At 43.7% G+C, this 23,325-nt stretch overlaps 1 protein-coding gene across 7 annotated transcripts in view; it reads left to right on the top strand.

Moving 5' to 3' along the window:
• U2SURP (U2 snRNP associated SURP domain containing) overlaps positions 1-23,325 on the top strand; it is a 196,542-nt gene that overhangs the window by 98,259 nt on the left and 74,958 nt on the right. For 4 of the 7 annotated variants that reach the window (XM_082249022.1, XM_082249021.1, XM_082249019.1 and 1 more), the window contains exons 12-17: positions 1,213-1,317; positions 2,340-2,406; positions 2,498-2,661; positions 7,249-7,411; positions 12,682-12,761; positions 20,005-20,092. In XM_082249022.1, coding sequence (XP_082105148.1) covers positions 1,213-1,317; positions 2,340-2,406; positions 2,498-2,661; positions 7,249-7,411; positions 12,682-12,761; positions 20,005-20,092 — 667 coding nt within the window. Of the gene's footprint in view, positions 1-1,212; positions 1,318-2,339; positions 2,407-2,497; positions 2,662-7,236; positions 7,412-12,681; positions 12,762-20,004; positions 20,093-23,325 lie in introns of all 7 variants that reach the window. The other 3 variants (XM_082249020.1, XM_082249017.1, XM_082249016.1) reach the window with 1 other exon arrangement.

The following is a 23,325-nucleotide window of genomic DNA, read 5'->3' as shown; positions in this document are numbered from 1 at the left end:
TAGAGGCAGCTATGTACAGATATATATATATATATATATATATATATATATATATATATATATATATATATATATATATATATATATATCTCTCCTTGATTAAAACAAACAAAAAAAAAGCCTACTCCAGAGCTCTCTGGATCTCAGATGGGCAAAGGTTCTTCTTTCAACAGGACAATGACTAAGCACGCAGCCAAAATAACAAAGGAGTGGCTACCGGACAACTCTGTGAATGTCCTTGAGTGGCCCAGCCAGAGCCCAGACTTGAACCTGGTTGAACTTCTCTGGAGAGATCTGAAAATGGCTGTGCACCGACACTCGCCATCCAACCTGATGGAGCTTGAGAGGTCCTGCAAAGAAGAATGGGAGAAACTGCCCAAAAATAGGTGTGCCAAGCTTTGTAGTATATTTAAAAAGACTTGAGGCTGTATTTGCTGCCATAGGTGCTTTAGCAAAGTTTTGAGCAAAGGCTGTGAATACTTATGTACATGTTTTTTTTTTTTTTTGCTCGTTTTTATTTTTAATATATTTGTCAAGATTTCAAATAAACCTCTTTCTCGATATGGGTTATTGAGTGTAGAATTTTGAAGAAAATAATGAATTAAATTCATTTTGGAATAAGACTGTAAACCTAACAAAATGTGGATAAGTGCACTGTATGTTTCTTTCAAATTACATTAATTTGTAAGTTTTACAAAATGAGTTGCATGAATAGCAGTCATGCTATGTGGACAGTGTTCTTCGCTTCCCTAATAGGTTACCCCTTTCCTGAATGATAAAAGGATTTTCTTTGTGCCTTTCCTTTTACTATCTTTCATTTGGAATTCCAGTATTCTTGTAAATCTTAGAGAATTCTTCAGACTTCTCGGTTTTATTTTTATATATATATAATATATTGTTTATTGTAATATAACATTTATTATTTGCTGCTGCCCTACTAGCCTAATGTAACATGACACTTGGCTTTTTATGCCACACTTTCTTTTCTTACCTGATAGCTAAATAGTCCTTTTTCTGCATTTCAGGGGGTTTAGCCTGTATAAGATCAAGGGCTGCTATGTATTACATATGCACACAACAGCTGGGCAGCTACAATGCATCTTCTAATAGGGCTGTTATGTACCAGCAGCCTCTATACTATAGTTGGTAGATGGGATGCAATTAGTATGTAGGGTCTGAATACATTTTCCTTTAACTCTACTGTCGTTGTAGGAATTTACTCGCTCTGATTCATCGCATGATCGAATTTGTGGTGCGTGAAGGGCCAATGTTTGAAGCTATGATCATGAACCGAGAAATTAACAGTCCTATGTTCAGGTAAAAATGATGGTTCATTGTTTCCTGGTAAATGCAGTGTCTAATTACACATAATGAAAACCAAGTGGTTTGCCACACAATTTTCTATTTATTTGTAAGGTGTCAAGCATTTGCCATACCAGTTCTTTATTTGCAATGAACTATTGCACGATACTGGTGTGCCCTCCCTATTATATAGGGATCACTTACACTGGCATAAAAAAAATGCATACCGCATCTAGTTCTGTACTCAGCAATATACAAATCTATGGGCTCATTCAGACAGCTGATTCTGTAGCCATAATGTTGCGCTGTATTCAGCAGCGTAAAAAAAATATAGGGCACAGCTGCATCTAGGGTGGTAAATTTCAGTTTTTACTTGCACTGTATGCATGTTTGTTTGTGGAACCTCAACATACATACAAGTGTACAGTGTTTATGTAGCCTGTTGGCTGAATGCCGGCTGAAGTGTAGCTTTGAAAAATGTCATTGCTGCTGTCATCATTGCTTTTCTCCTTTTGCGGTCTCCAATGACCTTAGCCAGCCCATGAGCCCACCACATTGTTTCAGGGCCTACAAACAAAATCCCCAACCTGCATGCTTCTTGATTCCTGAAATACACAAGCCCCACCTCTGTCCGTAACAACCACCAGCCAACCATAGTGCATGTGTTTTTGTTCTAGCCTCCGGCACATAAAGAAGTCATTCACCGGGCCAGCATGTAATCATCAGTAGTATGTAATCAGTACCATAGGACAGTAGGCTGCATTTATACCATGTGCATATAAATGTTACTCAAACAATACATCTGTACAGTGTTTGGACAACTAAACACAAGATCTTGATAGTTTATGCTTTGTTTGAATGAGACGTTGGGTTACCATATATTTGATGACGCTTGGTTGGTAATTGCAGTACAGCACCTCCAGAGCTTTAGGGCTAGGGATGCTCTGTTGCAGATTTCTGTGTATCTGCTAACATGGATACATAAATTTCCAATGCTGTTAGTGAATAGTGCAATTTTTTTCCTTTCACTTTTCTAGATTCTTGTTTGAAAACCAAACCCCTGCCCACGTGTATTACAGATGGAAGCTTTACTCAATACTACAGGTGAATAATACCTCAGTATATGCTTTCTCACACTGTGTGTGTTGGTAGTTTTATGCAAAATAAACTTTATCTTTTGTACCTTGCCACTTAGGGAGATTCTCCTACTAAATGGAGGACAGAAGATTTCCGAATGTTTAAAAATGGTTCTTTCTGGAGACCACCCCCATTAAATCCTTATCTGCACGGAATGGCTGAAGAACAGGAACCCGAGCCTTTTGTTGAGGAGCCCATCAAAAAAGGATCACTTAAAGAAGAGTACGTCTCTAATATATTGTGCTTCAGATATCTGATTAATCTGTAAATTTCGTTTTAAGATATTTAAAAGGTAATTTCTTAGAAATCGTAAATCAGAAATGTCCTGCTTGTGCAACGCAGGAAACATTCTTCTTTAAATTATTCTGAATAAGTGATATGCAGCTGCATTCAGGTAATTGGTACTGCACTCTCAGGATCAGTGGCAGAGCCTTGGGATACCGTATCCAGACTAATGGAAGAATCTGCACTAAAGCATTACTCCCATGTGACATTTTGTTCACACAAGGTGGACCAGAAGAGGAATGATAACGGGTCAGATGGGCCTTTACCTCTATTGGTGGTTATAAAACTTCAGTTCAGGGTCCTGGCATTCTGCTGGTTGCCCCCACACTCTGCCCCACTTTCTCTTGTCATTCAGTTGACCCTTCTGCCACACCGGCCTCATCCCCCTGTCTAGTAAGGAATTTATCTCACAATGTTAGAGTTCATGGGTGGAATTTCTGGTCTTGTTAAATTCTTAAGGAGTTCACGGCCCTTTCTGCCTCCCATCCATCCGCCTTCAGTCTTTGACTTTGGCCATATGGTTGTATTGGAGGGGTAGACATCTGCTGAGGAACAATCCTTGCCCTCTGATGCATCTGTCCAGGATGATACACCTGCTACAGAATTCTCCCCCAAAATAATGGACAATTGGTATGCTAATTGAAGCTATTCGCTCTTGGCCATGGGATCAAAATGTGATTTGGGGAATGGGCTCTCCATTTGTATCCTGGTCTTCCAAGCCTTTTTCCATAGGTGGGGAACACTAGATGTGGACCTTCTGGTATCCATATTCCATAACAAACTTGGAAAGGTTTGTCACCAGGTACATGGACCTTCAGACCTTTGAAATGGAAGCTATTGTAACGCCATGGTATCAGTTCAGTCTGATCTTTGCATTTCCACTCCTCCAGATTCTCTCTCTCCTACTTTGTATGATTGAAAAGAACATCCTGTTGATCCTTATAACACCGAAATATATAGTCCAGGAGAATGTGGTATTCCCACATACTCCTGATAGACGTTCCATGGTCTCCTCTTGATCCACCTGGAGATCTGTCTTTGCTTGGTGTTTTAGTCAAGGCATTTTCCTTCCTAGAAAATACTCAGTGGGCTTTATCCTGTCTGGTCTGGACCAAAAATTGGCCTTGAGTACTATTAAGCGACAATCTTTGCCATGGCCAATGCTGTTTTCAGAGTCATTTGGCCTCTCACTCTCTAGTTAAGGCCTTTGTTCAGAGAGTAGTGTAGATCTCCCACCTCACTTGTTCCACCTTATCCCCTTGAGATCTCAGTCTGGTACTCTGCTCTTCAACAGCTGGGCCTTTAGCCTATCCGTGATATTTTTTTGTCTGACCGTGTCTGTAAGGTGGCCTTTCTTTTGGTTCTCACCTATGCAAGAAGAGTCTCTTAATTTGCTGTCCTTTAAAGTGTCACTAAACCCACATCATAAACTATTAAAAATGGCGTAATGCATGCTGTTCATTCTTACAACATGAGATTTGTTTTCTGTATTCTGCAAAAAGCCTGGTTGATCCTGTTTTCCTCGATCTCCACATTCTGTCCAAGTCCCCAATGCAGTTGGGGATTTCGCAGAGCAGTGGTGGCAGCTCTGCACATGCTCAGTTTTCCGTGAGTTTCTATGCTGCCCATTTCCTCCCAATCGCATCTGAGCAAGCCATGTGACTATAGTCACACGTGGGCATATACACAGTGTTAAATGACAGCCCCCTCCTTTATGCCCACTAACCATCTAAACTCAATAGGGACAGGATATTAAATGTAGATTGAAGGAGGCTTCACCTCCCTCTTATTTTAAGGCCCAGGCTAAAGGGGAGTGACAGCCTTTGACTTGCATAAATCCGCCCACACTGTTAACGAAAAAAAAACAAAGATATGATTTCACATATGTTTGTATGATAGTGTTAATTTTTAGTGTGTATTGCAAAGGCTTCTTTTTTTTTTTTTTTTTTTGAACCATGTGACCAGCAGTAGGGAACTGGATGCTCCTTCTGCTTACCCCTGCAGACCTGCCTGGGAAATAGTTGGGTGTCATGTAACAGCTGTACATCGATTAGGAAAAAGGTAATAAAAAATAAGTACAGTGCCATCACCCACATACAGAAAAAGAAGGGAGAATGTAAGTTAAACATTGTGTTTATTATCACTTTACCTTTTAGGGATCCCTTTCTTGGTATTTTAAAAGGACAAAGGTTTCTGTTATCCAACTTAATATATTGTCCGTCCTTTTTCCTATGGTCTACCTCAAAGCATCCAAGGGAATCCCTCTGGAAGTGGTTTGTACGGTGAGAGGAGGGATATGCCGCATTGGAGTGGCTTCAAGGTTGGATGCCTGGCATGTTTGACCGCATTAAAGTTGATTTTGCTTCATTTATATCAGCCTTGTGCAGCCTGTCATTCCTCTGGTACATGGTGCCTTGAGCGACGTCATGCTTCTGGGACAGCCCAGAGGATATGTACGCCTGGAGCAGTGTTATCCAATAGACCTTCTAATTGTGCGTGCAATAGTTACATCTCAGCTGCTTGACGCTTGTAGGAAATCACATTTCCTCTTTGTGCTTCCCGAGGGTTCTCGACCACCATTGCTAGGTGGATCAGACAAGTTATCGTTAAGGCCTATAGTCTGAAGGATAGAGTTTCTACCTTTTCTGTTAAAGTACGTTCTACCAGATCTGCTTTATGAGCTTTTTAGAATCTGACATCTGTTCTCATATTTAAACAACTGTCACCTAGGCTTTTAACATGTTTGATGAGTTCCACCGGATGGATAATTAAGCCTTCTCTGGTGCCAGTTTGGGCACGAGGTGCTACAAGATGCCCTCCCGAGTCTGTGTCAAGCCCTTCATAACCTGTTTTTATTATGTGGGCCTGTTGGCATTGTTTACTCTGTTGCTAACCGCTCAGTTTGACTGCTTTTTGACATCCCAGTCGTAATGATTTATAGAAGCTTGTGAACTCTAGGATCAGGAAAATAGGATTGACTCACCAGTAAAATCGGTTTCCTGGCATTCAGTTCAAGACCCAGAACCTTCCTCTTTGTTACCTCCCTGTCGTTTACTACAAAACTGATTCTAGCTGGGAGTGAGAGGGTTTAATTAGTGTCCAATCACATGATGATAGCTGCATATAATTCGGTTTTAAATGTTTTTTTTTTTTTTTTCCTTTCAGTTTAATTTTACATGTCTTGTCTTGTTGCTCCAGTCATGTGAAGGTCTGAAGTTTGGCCAGTTACACAGTTGTTCTTACTATAAATTCAGTGTCAACACTGAATTTCACCATTAGCTGATACTGCAGTTTTTAATGTATTTATATTTTGGAAAAAAGCACCAAAACACATTAGTTATGTGTGATTTAAGTGCATTCCATTACATGCACTAGGCTGCTTTGGGTAACAAACCTAATCATTGCTTCCTTTGGAGGTGCCAAATATTGCCTGGAGTGGCAGTCTTTCCACCCCGTGAATGTTAGCTAGTGAGAACAGTTGTGCTGGCCACCTCCCTGTCCGCCCATTCATATTCATATTGCTCGTTATGCTAATCTCCCAAAATGTCTTCTTTTAAATGGGCAGTAAAGATCCTGTCATTCAACTGCTCCTACACTCAGAGAACATGATTTTATGTTAGAACCATAATAAAAGTTTTGTGAATTGTGGAAAGGAAAGATGGGGGCTTGCAAGCAGTGCAACCTCTCTCAGTAGCATTGGCTGCTGTTTACACTCACAGTGCTAGAAGATAGCCTCTCAGGGCAGTATCCAACAGCCTCTAAGGAGGCACCGAACAGAATAGCTCTACCAGAAGCCACTGCCTGCAGGTATCGGGATCAACACCATTACAAATAACTAATGTATTTAATGCTGTGTTCCAAAAACAAACACCGCTGTAGGTCTGTAACTACTCATTCTCAAAAGCTTGTCTTTGTACAGAAACTTTCAAGCAATCATCAGATATGATTTCAGATATATTGTACCTGCACTCAAAAGTAAATGATCATACCCAGCTTGTTTGTTGCCACCCCAGCCAGTCAAAACTCCAGTGACTAATCCTGTAAAAAGTGGAAATTTAGTCAGAAAATTAAGTTTGCTAGATCACTTCAGACTGGCCCCTTTTGCAGGTATAGCTATTTAAGACACTAAAAACAAGTGTCTGTACTGTTTAATTTCCAGTAAGAACTCTGCTCTGCACATGCTCACTTACTCTCTGTTACTTACTGTGCCAAGTTTGTAGAGGCTGATCGGTTGACATCCTTAAAATTTCCTGCTGTTCAGGGCTTCAGCAAAATGGCAGCCTCTAGCAAGAAGTAACAGTGCTGGGGGCTCTTATAGCACACAATAATTTGGGTACCATAATTAATAATGTGAAATGTATGTTCCTTGCTAAAGAACATTATTTTTATTTTGGTATGGGTAAAGTTCCACTTTAAGTACATATGGTTGGATGATACAAATTTACTTTATTAGAGTTATTTTCTGTTTTGTCCATCACTTTTTTACATTTTGTCTAGTACTTTTGACATCAGTTTCTGTTTTAGACAAAGAGACAAACTAGAGGAGGTGTTACGAGGATTAACGCCACGGAAAAATGATATTGGTGATGCCATGATGTTCTGTCTTAACCATGCTGAAGCAGCAGAAGAGATTGTAGACTGCATAGCGGAGTCTTTGTCTATCTTGAAAACCCCCCTCCCTAAAAAGGTATTGCCATATCTCTTGCTTATGCATGTTTATCTATTAACTGTTCCTTGAAACCCAGCCCCACCTTTCAAACCTACAGGATTTTGTTAGGCGGGTCAGTAAAATTATTTGCAAGTAGACACTTTCCACTTATTGCGTGTGTAATCTTGAATTACCCAGCGTCCATTGAGAAAAGTTCCAGTTTGTTTAATCATACACTATATGGTTATGCTCCTCCCACTAGGGATAGGCACTAGGCGGAAAAAAAACTGGTCCATGCCTATAGGGGCTATCCCAGCAAGCATAACCCCTCAGGCTCTGCTATACTCAAACTGTTTGTTCTGCCTAGTGACAGGGATAGGACCTAGCTCCCTGCTGGGACTTCAGTCTTAGCTGTAACAGGGGAAGTGATTTTTTTTTTCCTAGTTCCTGAGGACCAAGTTCCAGAGGAACTACAAGCAACAGCAGGCTGTGGTTTTCGCACTGGATAATATAGATCCTTAAGGTCTCCTAGCCTGGCCTGCGAGCATGAGCAGGTTATAGTCCAGTACTAGGCCTCGCCACGACAGACCCTCTATGGATGAGGACGAGCCTGCAAGTGGATCATCTCACCGGACACAGACGACCTGGAATGCCCTGAATCACAGCCTCCCCTTGGCTAACAGCACCCCCATCCTGGGTGGAAGGTGATCTGTTTCAGAGTGGCGTCCGCCTGGTACCGTGGCATGGTGAGTAACATGTCCCCCCCCACTACCCCTGGAGGTCGTGGGATGGGCAAGGACCCCTCCCTGGAATGGTCGGACCTTAGGGGCGTCCTCAGTTCCCTGGAACCCCAGAAGCCTAACTGGCGTACCCCTTGCTCCCCCCTTGTGGGTTTTCACCGTGGTGGCGGTAATAATGCGGCTGGTTTTTGGCGCACATTTGCGGGGGATGGATCGTCCGGGGAGAAGGGGTCCTTGAATGGGAACCCTTAGTTGCCTTTTGTTCTGGGAACCCTTTTGGGGGTCCCGGAGACCACATGGCGTGAATGAGGGCCACCATTTGCCATGGGTTATAACCTCTGTGTTCCCATTAGTTTGTATGTTTTTGGAATTCCCCGTTGAGAATTTATAGCAGCCAAGCAGCCATTTTCTTGTGGTCTGGAGGCGGGACTGGCATGCAGCACGTTTTTTTTTTTTTTTTCCAATGCCTGAGGCAGAGTTACTTCCTCTTCTGTTTCTTCTGTGTTACTTTCGTTTTGACGCTGACCAGGACTGCACATTTTTATCTGGAGCTAGTAAAGTTTCTGGGGCTTCCCTGTAGGGTTTCCTCTCCTGCTCTGCTATATTTAGACATTGCTCAGGTTTTTGGGGTCCCCAGTAATAACAGGGAGACCGTGTTTTTCACGGTCTTAAAGGGACAGTGCACAAAAAAGTTTTTTTGTTTGCAAATGGAGTCCCAGGATAAAATATCACCTGCAGACCCCCCTGGAAATGACTGCGGGACCCTCTGCAAAGCCTGATATCAAAAGTGCAGTCGGTTTGTTCTGGTGCTGCTAGCCGCTAACGTCCATCCGATCTGCAGAATCTTCAGATTCTGACACAGATATGGTTGCTGCAAACGCAGACCACCCTGAAGGGTCGGTGTCTTCACATTCTGGCTGTGAAGAGGACCTGTCCTCCTCTGCTGTCGGACGAGAACACGCCTTGGTCGAAAATTTGATGGCTTCTGTGCAGGGAAACTCCTTAAAATGGCTGCTGAACCCACAGCATCAGGTACGCAGGTGTCTTTTGGCTCCCGCAAATATCGCAAATCAGGTAAAGTATTCCCTTGTCCTGACTTGTTTCACTTTATTGTGGATGAACAATGGTGACACATTAAGCACATGCTGGTGGTGCCTAAGCGTTTTGCACGCCATTTTACCTTTGCGGAGGCGGTGGATACCAGGTGGGCTGTACCACCGAAGGTGGATTCCCCGGTGGCCAGGTTGAATAAAAAGCGACTCTGGTGCCGGTGGAAGAATCGCCAAACTCTTCAGATCCCATGGAGTTTGTGTGATACGCCCCTGGACTTGACCTTATTGGTGGCCAGGGCGTCAGCAGTGGGGGTTGCTATTAGATGCCTGATATGGCTGAAATGCTGGTTGGCTGACCAGGCTTCTAAAAAAGCTGTTGCTGATCTCCCTTTTATAGGGGAGTAGCTATTTGGAGCCTCTCTAATCTTTGGGGGGGGTCCAAGAAGCCATGGCCCGGTAAGTCCAAGGGTGGCAAATCCGAACCCGCAGACAAGCCTGTGCAGGATAGAGGTGGCAAACATTCTGGCCATTCTGGTGGCTCCAGACTGGCTTCGTCGGTCTTGGTACGCAGACCTCATAAGATTGGCCACCGGTACCCCTTGGAGGCTTCCTCTCAGGGAAGATCTGTTGTCTCAAGGTCCGATCTACCATCCTGCTTTACAGTTGCTGGCTTTAACGGCATGGCCGTTTAAAGTCAGGTGTTGAGAGATAGGGGTCTCCCGGAGTCTGTAATCCCCACTCTATTGAAGGTTAGGAAGTCAACTTCTGGACAGATCTATCATTGCATGTGGAAATCGTACATTTCATGGTGCGACTGAAAGTGCACCCCCGCTTGTTTTCTATCGCCAGGGTTTGGGCTTTTCTACAGAAAGGGGTTGAACAGCGGTTGGCCTTGGGTAATATCAAAGGCCAAGTTTCAGCTTTGGCTATCTATGTTCAATGCCCATTAGCCATGCACGCCCTTATCCGGACGTTTATTCAAGGTGTACGCCATTTGGTGCCTCCGCGGCGATCCCCGTTACCGCCATGGTGCTCAATTTGGTGCTGTCTGTTCTTCAAAAGCCTCCTATTGAGAAAATTTGGGAGATTTCGCTGCTTGCTTTGTCTCAGAAGGTTGCCTTCTTGGTGGTGATCACTTCTGCCCGCAGAGTATCTGAATTGGCGGCATTGTCTTGCCGCTCGCCTTATCTGGTGGTTCACAGAGATAAGGTGGTACTTCGACCTAATCAGTCGTTCCTTCCTAATGTGGTTTCTGATTTTCATTTAAATGAAGACAATGTACTGCCTTCCCTTTGCCCCAAACCTCAGCATCCTTAGGAGTATACTTTACATTCTTTGGATGTGGTCCAGGCTTTTAGGGTTTACTTAGAGACCACTGCGTCCTTCAATAAATCGGACGCTCTTTTTGTCCTTACGGACGAACCTTGTTAAAGGCTGTGTCTGCTACAACCATTTCAAGATGGATCAGACACTGTGTTACAGGCCTATTCACTGAAGGGTCAGATCACTCCTTTTCCAGTGAAGGCGCATTCTACTAGAGCGATGTGCCTCCTGAGCTTTTCGCCATCAGGCATCGGTGCTATAAGTTTGCAAGGCCGCAGCTTGGTCATTTGTGCATGCCGTCACAAAATTCTACAAGGTAGATGTGCTGGCATCAGCGGATGCATCTTTTGGCCGCAAGGATTTGCAGGCTGCAGTTTAAGAGAGAACCCTCTTTTTTGGTTTCTCTTTGAGGGTTTGTTGTTTCCGGGGAGCTCCTGTTTCTGGTTGAGCCCTGCTTTACCTGGTTGGCTACGTTTGGCCATTGGGGCATTCAAGTTTTTTGTTCCTGTCTCGTTCAACCCCCTCATGTTTTTACTGCTTTGGGACATCCCTATAGTCTATGATTAAGCAGAGCTGCGTCTGTCAATGAACGATAGAGAAAACTGGATTTTTGTAAGAACTTAGCGTAAAATCCTTTTCTATGAAGTTCGACAAATGCAGCACCCGCCCCTTTACTTTTGAGTTATGGGGTCTTTTTCTGTCACTGCTTGCTATACAACTGTGGAGTATAGAAAAGCCTGAGGGGTTATACTTGCTGGGACAGCCCCTATAGGCATGGACAAGCTTTTTTTTTTTCTGCCTAGTGCCTATCCCTAGTGGGAGGAGCATAACCCTATAGTCTATGAATAAGCAGAGCTGCATCTGTCGAACTTCAGAGAAAAGGATTTTACGGGAAGTTCTTACAAAAATCTATTTTGCTGATTTATATTAGAGATGAGCTTGGGTATCCTTAACCACTTTACGTCCAGCCACCGCAGATGTACTGCGGCATGCTGGTTCTCCCAGGCAAAGCCCAGTACATGTATGGCGCTCGCCTGGGAGGAGCTAGCGGGCGATCGCATGCCGTTGGCGGCTCGCTTCCACCCCCGCTCTTCAGCGGGGAAGCTGACACCGGTAATCTCTCCACACAGACAGAGAAGGACGGACGGCTGATGTAAACACAGCCATCCGTACTTCTCCCTGACATGATCACAGAGCCCATGCGATCCTGCTATATAGGATCGCATGTCTCTATGGTCATCTCACAAGCCCAACCTGTCCACAGTTAGAATCACTCCGCTAGGCTTACATTTAACCCCTTGATCACCCGTAGCATTAACCCCTTTCCTGACAATGGCATTATTACAGTAACCGTGCATATTTTTAGCACTGATTACTGTAGTTATGTCACTGGTACCCACAAAAGTGTCAATGTCAGTCAGGGGTCCGATCTGTCCGCCGCAATGTCGCACTCCCGCAAAAAATCGCAGATCGCCGCCATTACTAGTAAAAAAACAAAACAAAAATGGCATAAATCTTTACCGTAGTTAGTAAACGCTATACCTTTTGCACAAACCAATCAAAATATGCTTATTGCAATTTTTTTTACCAAAAATATGTAGCAGAAAACAAATTGGCCTAAAATGTTAAATTTTGATTTTTGCATATTTTTTGGGGGAATGTTGACTAGCAGAATGGAATATATATATATTTTTTTTTTTTTTTCAAAATTGTCGCGCTTTTTTTTGTTTATAGCGCAAAAAATAAAAATTGCACAGGTGATCAAATACCACCAAAAGAAAGCTCCTATTTGTGGGGGGAAAGACGTCAATTTTGTTTGGGTACGACCGTGCAATTGTCGGCTAAAGTCACGCAGTGCTGAATCGCAAAATAGGGCCTGGTCATTAAGCAGCAAAATCTTCCGGTCTTAAAGTGGTTAAAAACTCTACTCTAGCCAAAGTCCAAATTCATGCTTTTTATATTGCAGTGTGCTGCAGGCTGGCTCATTCCAACCCACTTCTTTGTTTACATGAGCCGTGGGGTGGGAATGGCCTGGCACACAACTAATTGCAATAAAAAAAAATAGTTCAGATAGTGAAAAGTTTGGAGTTTGTCCAAGCTTGTCTCAAATTGCTATTGCCTGCCATACTGGAATTACACGCGTTATTTACCGAATTACTAATTTCATGATTGTTTTTTTTTTTTTTTCTTTTAGATTGCCAGACTCTACCTGGTGTCCGATGTCTTGTATAACTCATCTGCTAAAGTTGCTAATGCATCATACTACAGAAAATTGTAAGTCATTATTGTTGCTTTAAAGGATAAGTTCACCTTTTGTAACCTGGTACAAATGCACAGCGAGCGGGGATTTGGGGGGGGGGGGGGGACAGATCCACGCACTCGGCTAAGTCATTCATTCACAGTGTTCTGTAAATGGGAAAATATAAACAGCCTTTGCGGCTATTGGCTTGTAGGTTCTCAATGAACTATCAGGAAGCTGTTGAACACTCTAGGTAGTTCATTGAGTTTCCTGTCAAGAGTGTAACTGCCTGATTATATTTGAGGTACGGGCAGACAACTACACAGACAGGGCCGTGGTATTATACCCATGATCTGCTATTCGTGGGTGCAATTCTTTACAGGTTCCTAACAACAAAAAATAATAAATGCTTATTTTCTTTTGTTCATTGACGTACACAGCTTCAGATCTTCATAACCGTTAGGTTATACTGCCCCCTACAGGAGTAGGACACTAGGCAGAAAAAAAGTCTGGCTAAGCCCATGGACAGTCTCAGGTGGTATACTCCCTCTCTCTGCTATAGGCACTCAGTTTTTTTTCTGCCTAGTCAGGAGTAAAGGCCTAGTTCCTTGCCTAGTCCTGGCATTTTTTTTCTTTTTAGTTAGAAATTTTTTTTCTCCTGGATTTTTCCTGTGAGATCTACAATTCAATGCCGGACTGGGCGACGGGCTGGATAATCTATATCCAGTGGTCACCCAAGTCTGGGCAGTGACTGCCCGCAGACCCCAGCTCTGTGCTAAGTCGGCCACAACATAGCCCCACTTGACAGGGGCTGGCCTGCAAGTTAAACACTTTGCAAGGTCATGTACAACTGTGTCTCAGCCCGAGTCGCAGTGTTCCCCCTGGCCGACAGCCCCCCATTTCGATGGAGAGGAGTTCTGTCTGGAGCGGTGCCCGCTTGGTTCCTGGTATGGTGATTAGCTGTCCCCCCTCTCCCCCTGGAGGGCTTGGGGTGGACGTGGGCCCCTCATTGGGGCAGTCGGACCCGCTGGTTTACCTTGTCGTCCCGGGTGCAGGTGGTCTTCGGGCGATGGGCTAGCAAAAAGAACCGCCTGGTTTCCAGATTGAACAAGGCAACCATGATTCCCGTTGAAGAGTCCCTGGCCTTTAAGGATCTGGCTGACAGTGGCCTGCAATTTGTACACTCTGGCTGGTTCGGCACTGAGGACGGTATTCACCATTGCCCTGGTGTAGCAAACTCTGACTGAGTGGGCTGAGCTTTTACGCCGTGACCTGGAGGGAGAACTGCTCCCTCCCTGCCTTTGCTGAGCTGGCGGACCAGCTGGTCCAGGGGCTGCAGTTTATCGAATGATGCCTCTTTGTATGCGGCTCCCCTCGTGGCTCGGCTCTCTGTTTCGGCAGTGGTCCTTCGGCGTGTCTTTTGGCTCAAATGCTGGTCTGCGGACCAGACTTCTAAAAAGGCCTTGACTGATCTTCCCTTTCAAGGAGATCGCCTGTTTTGAGCTACCCTGGATGACATCATAAAAGGTCTCACAGGGGAGAAGAGTACCTTTCTTCCACAGGCTACAAAGGGCAAGGAACCTCATCATAGACGTGGGCCTTCCTTTTCGACTCCGAAGAAGTTTTTCCGTCGACTGACAAGGGCTTTTGAAGCCTTTCAGGGCCTCTTCTGGAGGATCCAAACAAACCTGGTCTGGCAAGCCGAGAGCGGGCTTCTCCAGACCCACAGGCAAGGCTCCTTCAGCATGAAGGTGTGCGCTCACCCGTATCAGGAGTAGGGGAACATCTTCACTGGTTTCCAGACCCGTGGACTAATTGGTGCAAGACAAGTGCATCCACTAAGTCCTTCAGTCCGGCTACAAGATCGATTTTTGCTCTTATCCCCCGGGCAAGGTTCTTTCCTTACAACTTTTCCTCAGACTGCTTACAGGGTCTGTTTGGGGCGGTACAAGACCTGTTGCATCAAGGGGTAATTGTCCCGGTTCCAACATTGGAACATTTTCAGCATTTTTACTCAAACCTGTTTACAGTTCCTGGACCTCAAGGCGCCAAACTGCTTTGTGCAGGTGCAAAAGTTCAGAATGGAATCCATTTGCACGGTGGTGGCATCCCTGCATCAGGGATCGCCTCGCCTCTATCCATATCAAGGATGCTTACCTTCACATTCCAATATGTGCCAGTCACCAGCACTTCCTCCACTTTGCCGTGGGAGAGGAGCATTATCAGTTTGTGGTGTTACCCTTTGCTCTCGCCTCTGCTCCTCGGGTCTTTACAAAAGTGTTAGCCATGGTGCTAGCTTTGCTACGCCAACGGGTAATTGTGGTACTGGGCTACTTGGACGATCTCCTTCTGCGAATGGAGTCTTCTCTGGTCCAATAGATGGTCCTCCCTCCGGACTTGCATGCGGGTGCTGGGCTTCATGGTGTCTATCTTCGAGGCGGTTCCTGGAGATTCTGACCAAATGGGACAAGACTTTGCAGTCTCTGGACAATCCGATATAAGGAACGAAGTAGTCCCTGATATGGTGGCTTTGTGCTTCGGCTGGGCAAATCCTTCCTCCTTTTGTATTGGACAGTGGTCACCATGGATGCCAGCCTGTCCGGCTGGGAGGCATCCTCGACAAGCATTCTGGTCAGGGGATCTGGACACTGGAAGAGTTCAGGCTACCGATCAATGTCTTGGAACTCCGAGAGATCATTGGACTGTTCGTCTTCAGGGTTGACCAGTGCGCATTTAATCAGACATTGCCACAGCCGTGGCTTATGTCAATCACCAGGGGGGGCACACCAAGTGTCCTGGCGGCCCTGGAGATAGCTGGCATTCTAAGGTGGGCAGAATGGTTCATCCCAGCCCTCTCCGCCGTACACATTCCTGGGGTGGAAAACTGGCAGGTGGATTACCTCAGTCGGCAGGTTGGACCAAGGGGAGTGGTCCCTTCACCCAGAGGTGTTTTTATCAGTTGTGTCTCCAGGGGGGAATCCCCGAGGTGGATCTGTTGGCATCTCTGCTCAAGAGGTGCAGAGGTTCGGGATCCTCTGGCGGACACCACAAACGCGCTGGTGGCTCTGTGGGGTCAGTTTCGTCTGATTTACGCCTTCCCTCCTTTCAAGCTTGTGCCAAGACTTCTACGCAGGATCGAGTGATTCCATACAGCTTAGTGGCTCCGGACTAGCCTCGCCTTGGTACGTCGATCTGGTGCGGCTGTTTGCTGACATTCCTTGGAAGGGAGGATCTGCTGTCCCAAGACCTGATCTTCCATCCTGCTTTACATTCGCTGGCTTTGACGGCTTGGCTGGTAAATGCCAGGTGCTGAAGGATAGAGGTTTATCAGAGTCAGTGATTCCTACACTGTTAAAGCTAGAAAATCTGCTTCTAGGAGGATCTACCATTGTACATGGAAGATGTACATTGCATGGTGTGAAGCTGTGTCCATCAATGAACAAATCTATTTCTCTGTTGATTGGCGGACACAGCACCCACCCCTCTGTGGAGTTGTAATTCTTCTGACACTGCTTGTAACTAAACTGTGTGCCTATAGCAGAGAGAGGAAGTATACCCCTGGGACTGCCCATGGGCGCATCCAGACTTTTTCTCTTCCTAGTGCCCTACTCCTTTAGGGGGAATTATAACCCAACGGTTATGAAGATCTGAAGCTGTGTCCTTCTATGAACATCAGAGAAATGGATTTTATGGTAAGTCAAAATCCCATTTTTGTTTTATTTTTTTTTTACCTGCAGCAAAAGTGCATTTATTATTTTTGTTTGTAAAGGTGAACTTCTCCTTTTAAAGAGTGATTTTAAAAATGTAGAGAATGTTTGTGTGTTTTTTTTTTTTTTTAGTACAGTACAACCGGAAAGTATTCACAAGCGCTTCACTTTTTCCACATTTTATGTTACATCCTTATTCCAAAGTGGATTAAACTTATTTTCCTCTAAATTCTACAAACTATACCCCATAATGACAACGTGAAAGATGTTTTAAATCTTTGCAAATTGTTTTTAAAAAATCACATATATAGAAATATTCACAGCCTTTGCGATGACACTCAAAATTGAGCTCATGTGCATCCTGTTTCCACTGATCATCCTTGGGATGTTTCTACAACTTGATTGGAATCCACATGTGTGAAGTTCACTTGATTGGACATGATTTGGAGAGACACACCTGTCTATATAAGGTCCCACAGTTACAGTGCATGTCAGAGCACAAACCAAGCCATACAGTCCAAGGAATTGTCTGTAGACCTCAGACATGATTGTATTGAGGCACAGATCTGGGGAAGGGTACAGAAAAATGTCGTAGCACTGAAGGTCCCAATGAGCACAGTGGCCTCCATTATCCATTAATGGAAGAAGCAGAGGCGTAACTAGAACCTTCGGGGCCCCGGTGCAAGAAACCATGAAGGGCCCCCCCGGACCCCAGCCCTTCCCTTCAACCCTGGAGCTCTGCCCACTGATCCTGGAGCCCTTTACTCTCGTTGCGGAGGCCCTTTTTTACGGTCCCGCAGCGGGACCCTTTCACAAGTTCTGCAGTGGGCCCCCTTCCTGCCATCTTGGGGCCCCACCACGGTGGTGGAATGCCAGGGCCCAGTTGCAAGTGTGACCTTTGCGATCCTGGAAGTTCACCCACTGGTGTCAGTAGTTTTTATTTTTTTGTTATTTTAATTGTATTATTTTTTATAATTGTATTTTTATTTTTTGACTGACTATGACTCTGTCCATTCAGAAAAGGAATGAGCTGGTAAATTACATAATTACCGACCCCTTCTGGTTTTCTATTGTGACACATCCCCCGCAGCAGCCGGCAGGAGAGGAGAGGGAGCACAGTGGGGGGGGGGGGGCAGCACAGTAGGGGGGGACCAGGGGAGAACACAGGGGCCCAGAGACAGTAGAACACAAGTGAACTGGATAGGAGGAGTGGCGGGGGCAGCATACAGAGGAACCAATCTCCTCCATTTTCCTCCTGCAGCTACAAGAGGAAAAAGGAGGACAGTGATTTCTCTACATGCTGCCCCCACCATCCCTCCTATCAAGGTGTACAGGGGAGCCGCACAGACCCCCTGGAGCATGGGGCCCGGTTGCAATTGCAACCCCTGTAGTTACGCCCCTGGGAAGAAATTTGGAACCCCCAGGACTCTTTCTAGAGCAGACCGTCCAGTCAAACTGAGCGATCGGGGAAAAAGGGCCTTAGTCAAGAAGTAGATGACTAAGAACCCGAAGGTCATTCTTGACAGAACTCTACCTTTTCTCTGTGGCGAGAGTAGAACCTTCCAAAAGAACAACCATCTCTGGAGCACTCCACCAATCAGGCCTGTATGGTAGAGTGGCCAGGCAGAAACCACTCCTCAGTAAACAGTACATGACAGCTCGCCTGGAGTTTGCCAAAAGGCACCTGAAGGACTCTCAGACCATGAGAAACAAAATTCTCTGGCTTGATTAAATCAAAGATTGAACTCTTTGGCCTGAATGACCAGAGTCATGTCTGGAAGAAACCAGGCACCGCTCATCACCTGGCCAATACATCCATATAGTGAAGCATGGTGGTGGCAGTATCATGCTGTGGGGATGTTTTTCAGCAACATGAACAGTCAGGATTGAGGGAAAGATGAATGCAGCAATGTACAGAGGCATCCTTGATGAGAACCTGCTCCAGAGCGCTCTGGACCTCAGACTGGGGTGAAGATTCATCTTCCAACAGGACAGTGACTTCATTAAGCCCACAGCCAAGATAACAAAGGTGTGGCTACAGGACAACTCTGTGAATGTCCTTGAGTGGCCCAGCCAGAGCCCAGACTTGTATCTGATTGAACATCTCTGAAGAGATTTGAAAATGGCTGTGCACCGACGCTCCCCATCCAACCTGATGGAGCTTGGGAGGTCCTGCAAAGAAGAATGGGAGAAACTGCTGAAAAATAGGTGTGCCAAGCTTGTAGCATCATACTAAAAAAAAAATTGAGGCTGTAATTTGTGCCAAAGGTTCTTCAACAAAGTATTGAGCACAGGCTGTGAATATTTATGTACATGTAATTTTTTTTCGTTTTTTTTTTTTTTTTTTTTTTTTAAATAAATTTGCAAAGATTTCAAACAAACTTTTTTCACGTTGTCATGGTGTATTGTGTGTAGCATTTTGAGGAAAATGAATTTAATCCATTTAGGAATAAGGCTGTAAAATATGTGGAAAAAGTGAAGCGCTGTGAATGCTTTCCAGATGCACTGTGTTTTTAACATGCTTTAAAGGTATTGTATTTGGGTTTAGGTGCATAATAGTGTGATTATGCATTGTGGCATTGAAGGTGCTGCTAAACAGTAAAAGAGACATTATGTTAAGTTATGCTGATCATCCACACCAGGATGTTCAGTGTACGAGTCAGAACCACAGCACTCATAACAACTAATTTTGGGATGAATTCTTATAGCCTGCCCTACTGGAACATACATGCAAGATCTTTCAGTACAGCAGTGCATAGAGAGCTACTTATGTACACAATAGTTTATAGTAACAAGATTTTAACCAAACTTCACCTTTCAAAAAAACGTTCAGCTGGAGGTAGGTATTAAGGGTAGATGATACAGGGTGTGTACTAATGAGGTCAGCTGGTCAACTCCTTCCTGTGTCATGACCTCTAGACTGTCCAGGAAGTAAGGCAGAAGTAATGAAGTGTTTTCAAACAGCCATGGGGTCAGTGAGGTAAGTGTGTGTAAAATGCATGGAAAGCTTTACTATTTCTGCAAAAGAAGTATATTAATGCTATATTGGTACATAGGGGAGCTGGGATTTAGAGAAAAAAGTGAACAAAGGTGAACCTAGCCTTTAAAGTACAACTAAAGGCAAAAAGCTGAGTGAGGAGAAATCCCTTCAAAGTGAAGGAATTCCTGGTTGTCACCAGAACTAGTATCCCCATTGGAAGATTTCCCCTCTATTTCTGTTCTAGAGGCAACCAAAAAATTGGGATTTTTTTTCACTTTCAGTAAACGGGACAAATAAAGGATGTTTATCCCTAAAAGGGACACCGACAGCAATAAAAGCCTAAAGTGTCCTAATCTCTCTCCACTATCCAAAACTTAAAAAAAGTCTTGCTATTTGATTATAATTTAAGAGATCAACTTAATTGAATGAGACTACTTGGTACCCACCCCTCTACAGTAGTAAAAAGAAGCTGGGAGGTTCTTGGTTTAAAACTGTATTGATCAAATAAATTTGGAATCCATATTCTTAACCATTTTTGATGTGGTGTATCTGTTCTGGACGTGTGAAATTTACATCTTTTTACCTCATTAGCTTTGAAACGAAATTATGCCAAGTCTTTGCGGATCTGAACGCTGCCTACAGAGCCATACAAGGACATTTGCAGTCAGAAAATTTTAAGGTCAGTTGTGAACGTGATCTGTGTTAACTCTTGTGGGAACTTTGTGTGTTCACTCATTTAAGATGATCTTTTCTTGTCATGGAAATGCAGCTTGTATTTAAATCTTGCTTACAGACATTTAGTCCTTTTCCAAAAGTTCTTAATGTTGGTTATTTAATGTTACATGGATATTGAAGCAGAAGAAACAAACATTTTAAGCTGTTTATAGTTTCATTAATGTCATACTGTATGTTTTTTGCATACAAGTTGGCAAAAACACCTGTATTTATCTTTACATCAGCCTTCTGTAGCACTCAGACTGAGAGGTAGAGGAGCAGCGCTGTGTTTTACAGTGCCGCCAATCCTAATATTTTAATATAACTATTATAACTCATTGTACCTCTTATCACAGTCCAAGAGTAGACCAGGGTGGGTCCCAGGCCAGGGTGAACTCTCAGCTGTAATGTAAACCTCAGAGGACAGGGAAGCATGACCTGGTTGTGCTGTCTGGCAGTGGTTTCTAGACTGGTTTGCCAGAATTAAAAATGAATTGGCAGTTTAGGAACTTAATAAATATGTTAATTAAAGACCATTATGGGGGCGGTGTATTAAAATCATACTTGCCTAGGTGGATGCAGCATCAGTCCCCCAACGACTCTAAAGCTGAGAACAAGTGATCAAACACTGTAGATCACGCAGTTCTCGGAGCTCCCTGAGCAAAGAGCTGGTGACTGTCAGTCAACAGCTCACTAGAGTGTTGAGCTGTGGAGGGGGCGAGAGCGGCTGGTTTAGGTTTTCAGCTTCTTGCTGAAAGACTGAGTCTGTGCTGGTCCAAGGTATGTGGACGGATCCCGCCTATACGGTTGCGATCTCTACCGAGCCTTGACCAGCTCTGTGAAGTCAGCCGACAGCAGGCTTCAGCCCGCTGTCTGCTGAAAATGGGTCACAGGAGTGCAAAACGATTTGCACTCCCGTGATCCACAGAAGTACCCCCAAACAAGCTTTGGCTGTACTTCTTTAACTCTGTTTTAGATTTGTACTTGAAGTTTTTTTTTATTTATTTTTTTTTCTATAAAAAAAAAAAAAAAAAAAAAATGCTGTCATTTATTTTATTAATAAAAAAAAAGGGAATAAATGGCAGGAGACTTGATATTTTTAGGGCAATGCACAGTGGAACGGGCAATATACAGTAAGTCCCCTACATACAAATGAGTTCCATTCCAGGAACATATTCGCAAGTCCAGCAAGGTTAGACTAGATACCCAGCTAACACAATCGGCCCAATATAATACTGTAATAGATTTATTAAACATTTCAGACGAATATATGGGAAAAAAAGGTTAAAATATAAATACAGTACAGTGTACAGCAAAATACACAGAGCCACAAGCACCAGAAATGTGAACTAACTCACATGATTGGACATGCAAACGTATGTTCGTATGTTGCAGTTTGCAACTTGAAGGGGACTAACTGTATAAGTATATGATACAAAATTTGATTCACTTAACCAGACCTATTAACAAGTGTTACATAATAAGCTTCAGGGCAAATAATACAAGATGGCAGAACTGACCACAAAGTTGCATTGTCACTCTCCATATTTCCAAAACGCAACATGCTTGACTTCTGTATGCCTCTGCCTAATTTTAACTACATGATAACATCTTTTGATAGCCCTCTGCATGTTCATTCATTATGTATTCTTTGCGAGCATCATTCGTGTTTACAAGATGCCACCATTTTGTTACTCTTCTTCTGGCCCATATACTGTATGTGTGAGGGATTAATTGTGCAGTGTTAGTGGGATTCCCTTAAGACATTTGCTCAAAGGCAAATGATTGCTGTGTAAGAGACTACGGTCGCAAAAACGTTTGACAGGAGCTCCCTTTCGTGTTGGCTGCAAATCCTTTGTCTTTTGAAACGCATCCAATTATGTGCCTAAACAGGAAATTACTTATTCCATTGCATTGTTTTTGCAAAGGCTTCAGGTCTTTGTCTCGTGTATGTTGCTGAGCACATTGTGCTTGTACACGAACCAAGCCGCACATTTTATTAGACCCTTGTTACCTTTTAGACAACCAAAAAAAATCTTTTGCATGTAAATCCATGCATTGTGTAAAAGAAAAGTATCTGTTAGGAGCTGAAATAGTCATTTCTCCAAGCCATGCTGTTTTAATATCAAAAGCCACAAATTTAATAAGGGCCATTGCGCTTGTCCTGCATGACGTGTGGTTTTGACTGTTTTACTGTCTTGTTTAAAATAAATGTGTGATGTTTCTCACCACCTGTACACTCCATTTGCTGTAGATAGAGTTGGCCCATAGTCTTCACTTCTTGGGAGTACAGTCCCTTCGAGTCTGTGTACAAATTGGTAGAATGCCATTTTGTAAAGATGAATATGTGCATGAACCATATGTATGTGCCCTTCTACAAGAGAAAGCTAGGAGATGGTGCACGCTCACCAAGGCTGTAAAGATAAATGCGTGCCTTGTGTCTTTCAGTGCTTGTCAGAAAACACGGAGAGTTCTTCTCCTTTAGGCTCCATTCACACCTGGGCGTTTTCAGCTCCAAAAACGCTCAAAAGAAACGCTTCCAAAACGCCCAACAAGTAAAACCCCATTCATTTAAATGGCCCCTGTTCACATCTGAGCGTTTTGCAAAACGCCTGTAGCTGAAAAAAGTACATGAGCTTCTTTTTGGGCTGATTACCAGCGTTTTTGATGTCAATGAAAAACGCCTGAAAAAATCGCGGTAAAAATCGCGGTAAAAAAACGCTACGCTCAAGTGTGAATGCAGCCTTAATATTATATACAGGATTTGTTTCATAGTAAAAGACTTGTATTTTCAATGTGTTTAAAGCCTTCCAAAGTATGTTTTTTCTATTTTTATTTTTTATTTTTTTTTTTGTGCTTGTAAAATAAATTGGTGGGGTTGTCACAAGAACAATAAGGCACAGACAGCAGTAAAAATGTTTTCAGCAGTTCGAACCCTTTTCTACTCTATATTACAATGCATTTTGGTTTAAAAAGACACTGTGGGCTTTGTTCATCAGACCTTAAACTCTGAGCGTTTTCTCCCAACAATTGCCAGTTAAATTTAGACCTACAAAATCAGTATTTTCAAATAAGTGGGTTAAAAGCAGAGCAAACATAGAATATATCATCTGGCAGAGGAGAGGAGCTGGTCTAGTACAGACAGATGGTTCCACACATGTAGAGGGCTGGTATAATACTAATTGTATGTGTGTAGGT

This window comes from Pelophylax lessonae (assembly GCF_965119305.1).
Source record: "Pelophylax lessonae genome assembly, chromosome: 3".
NCBI lineage: Eukaryota > Metazoa > Chordata > Amphibia > Anura > Ranidae > Pelophylax > Pelophylax lessonae.
The sequence above is the reverse complement of the archived record's forward strand: the minus strand, read 5'-3'. Positions and strand labels throughout refer to the sequence as shown.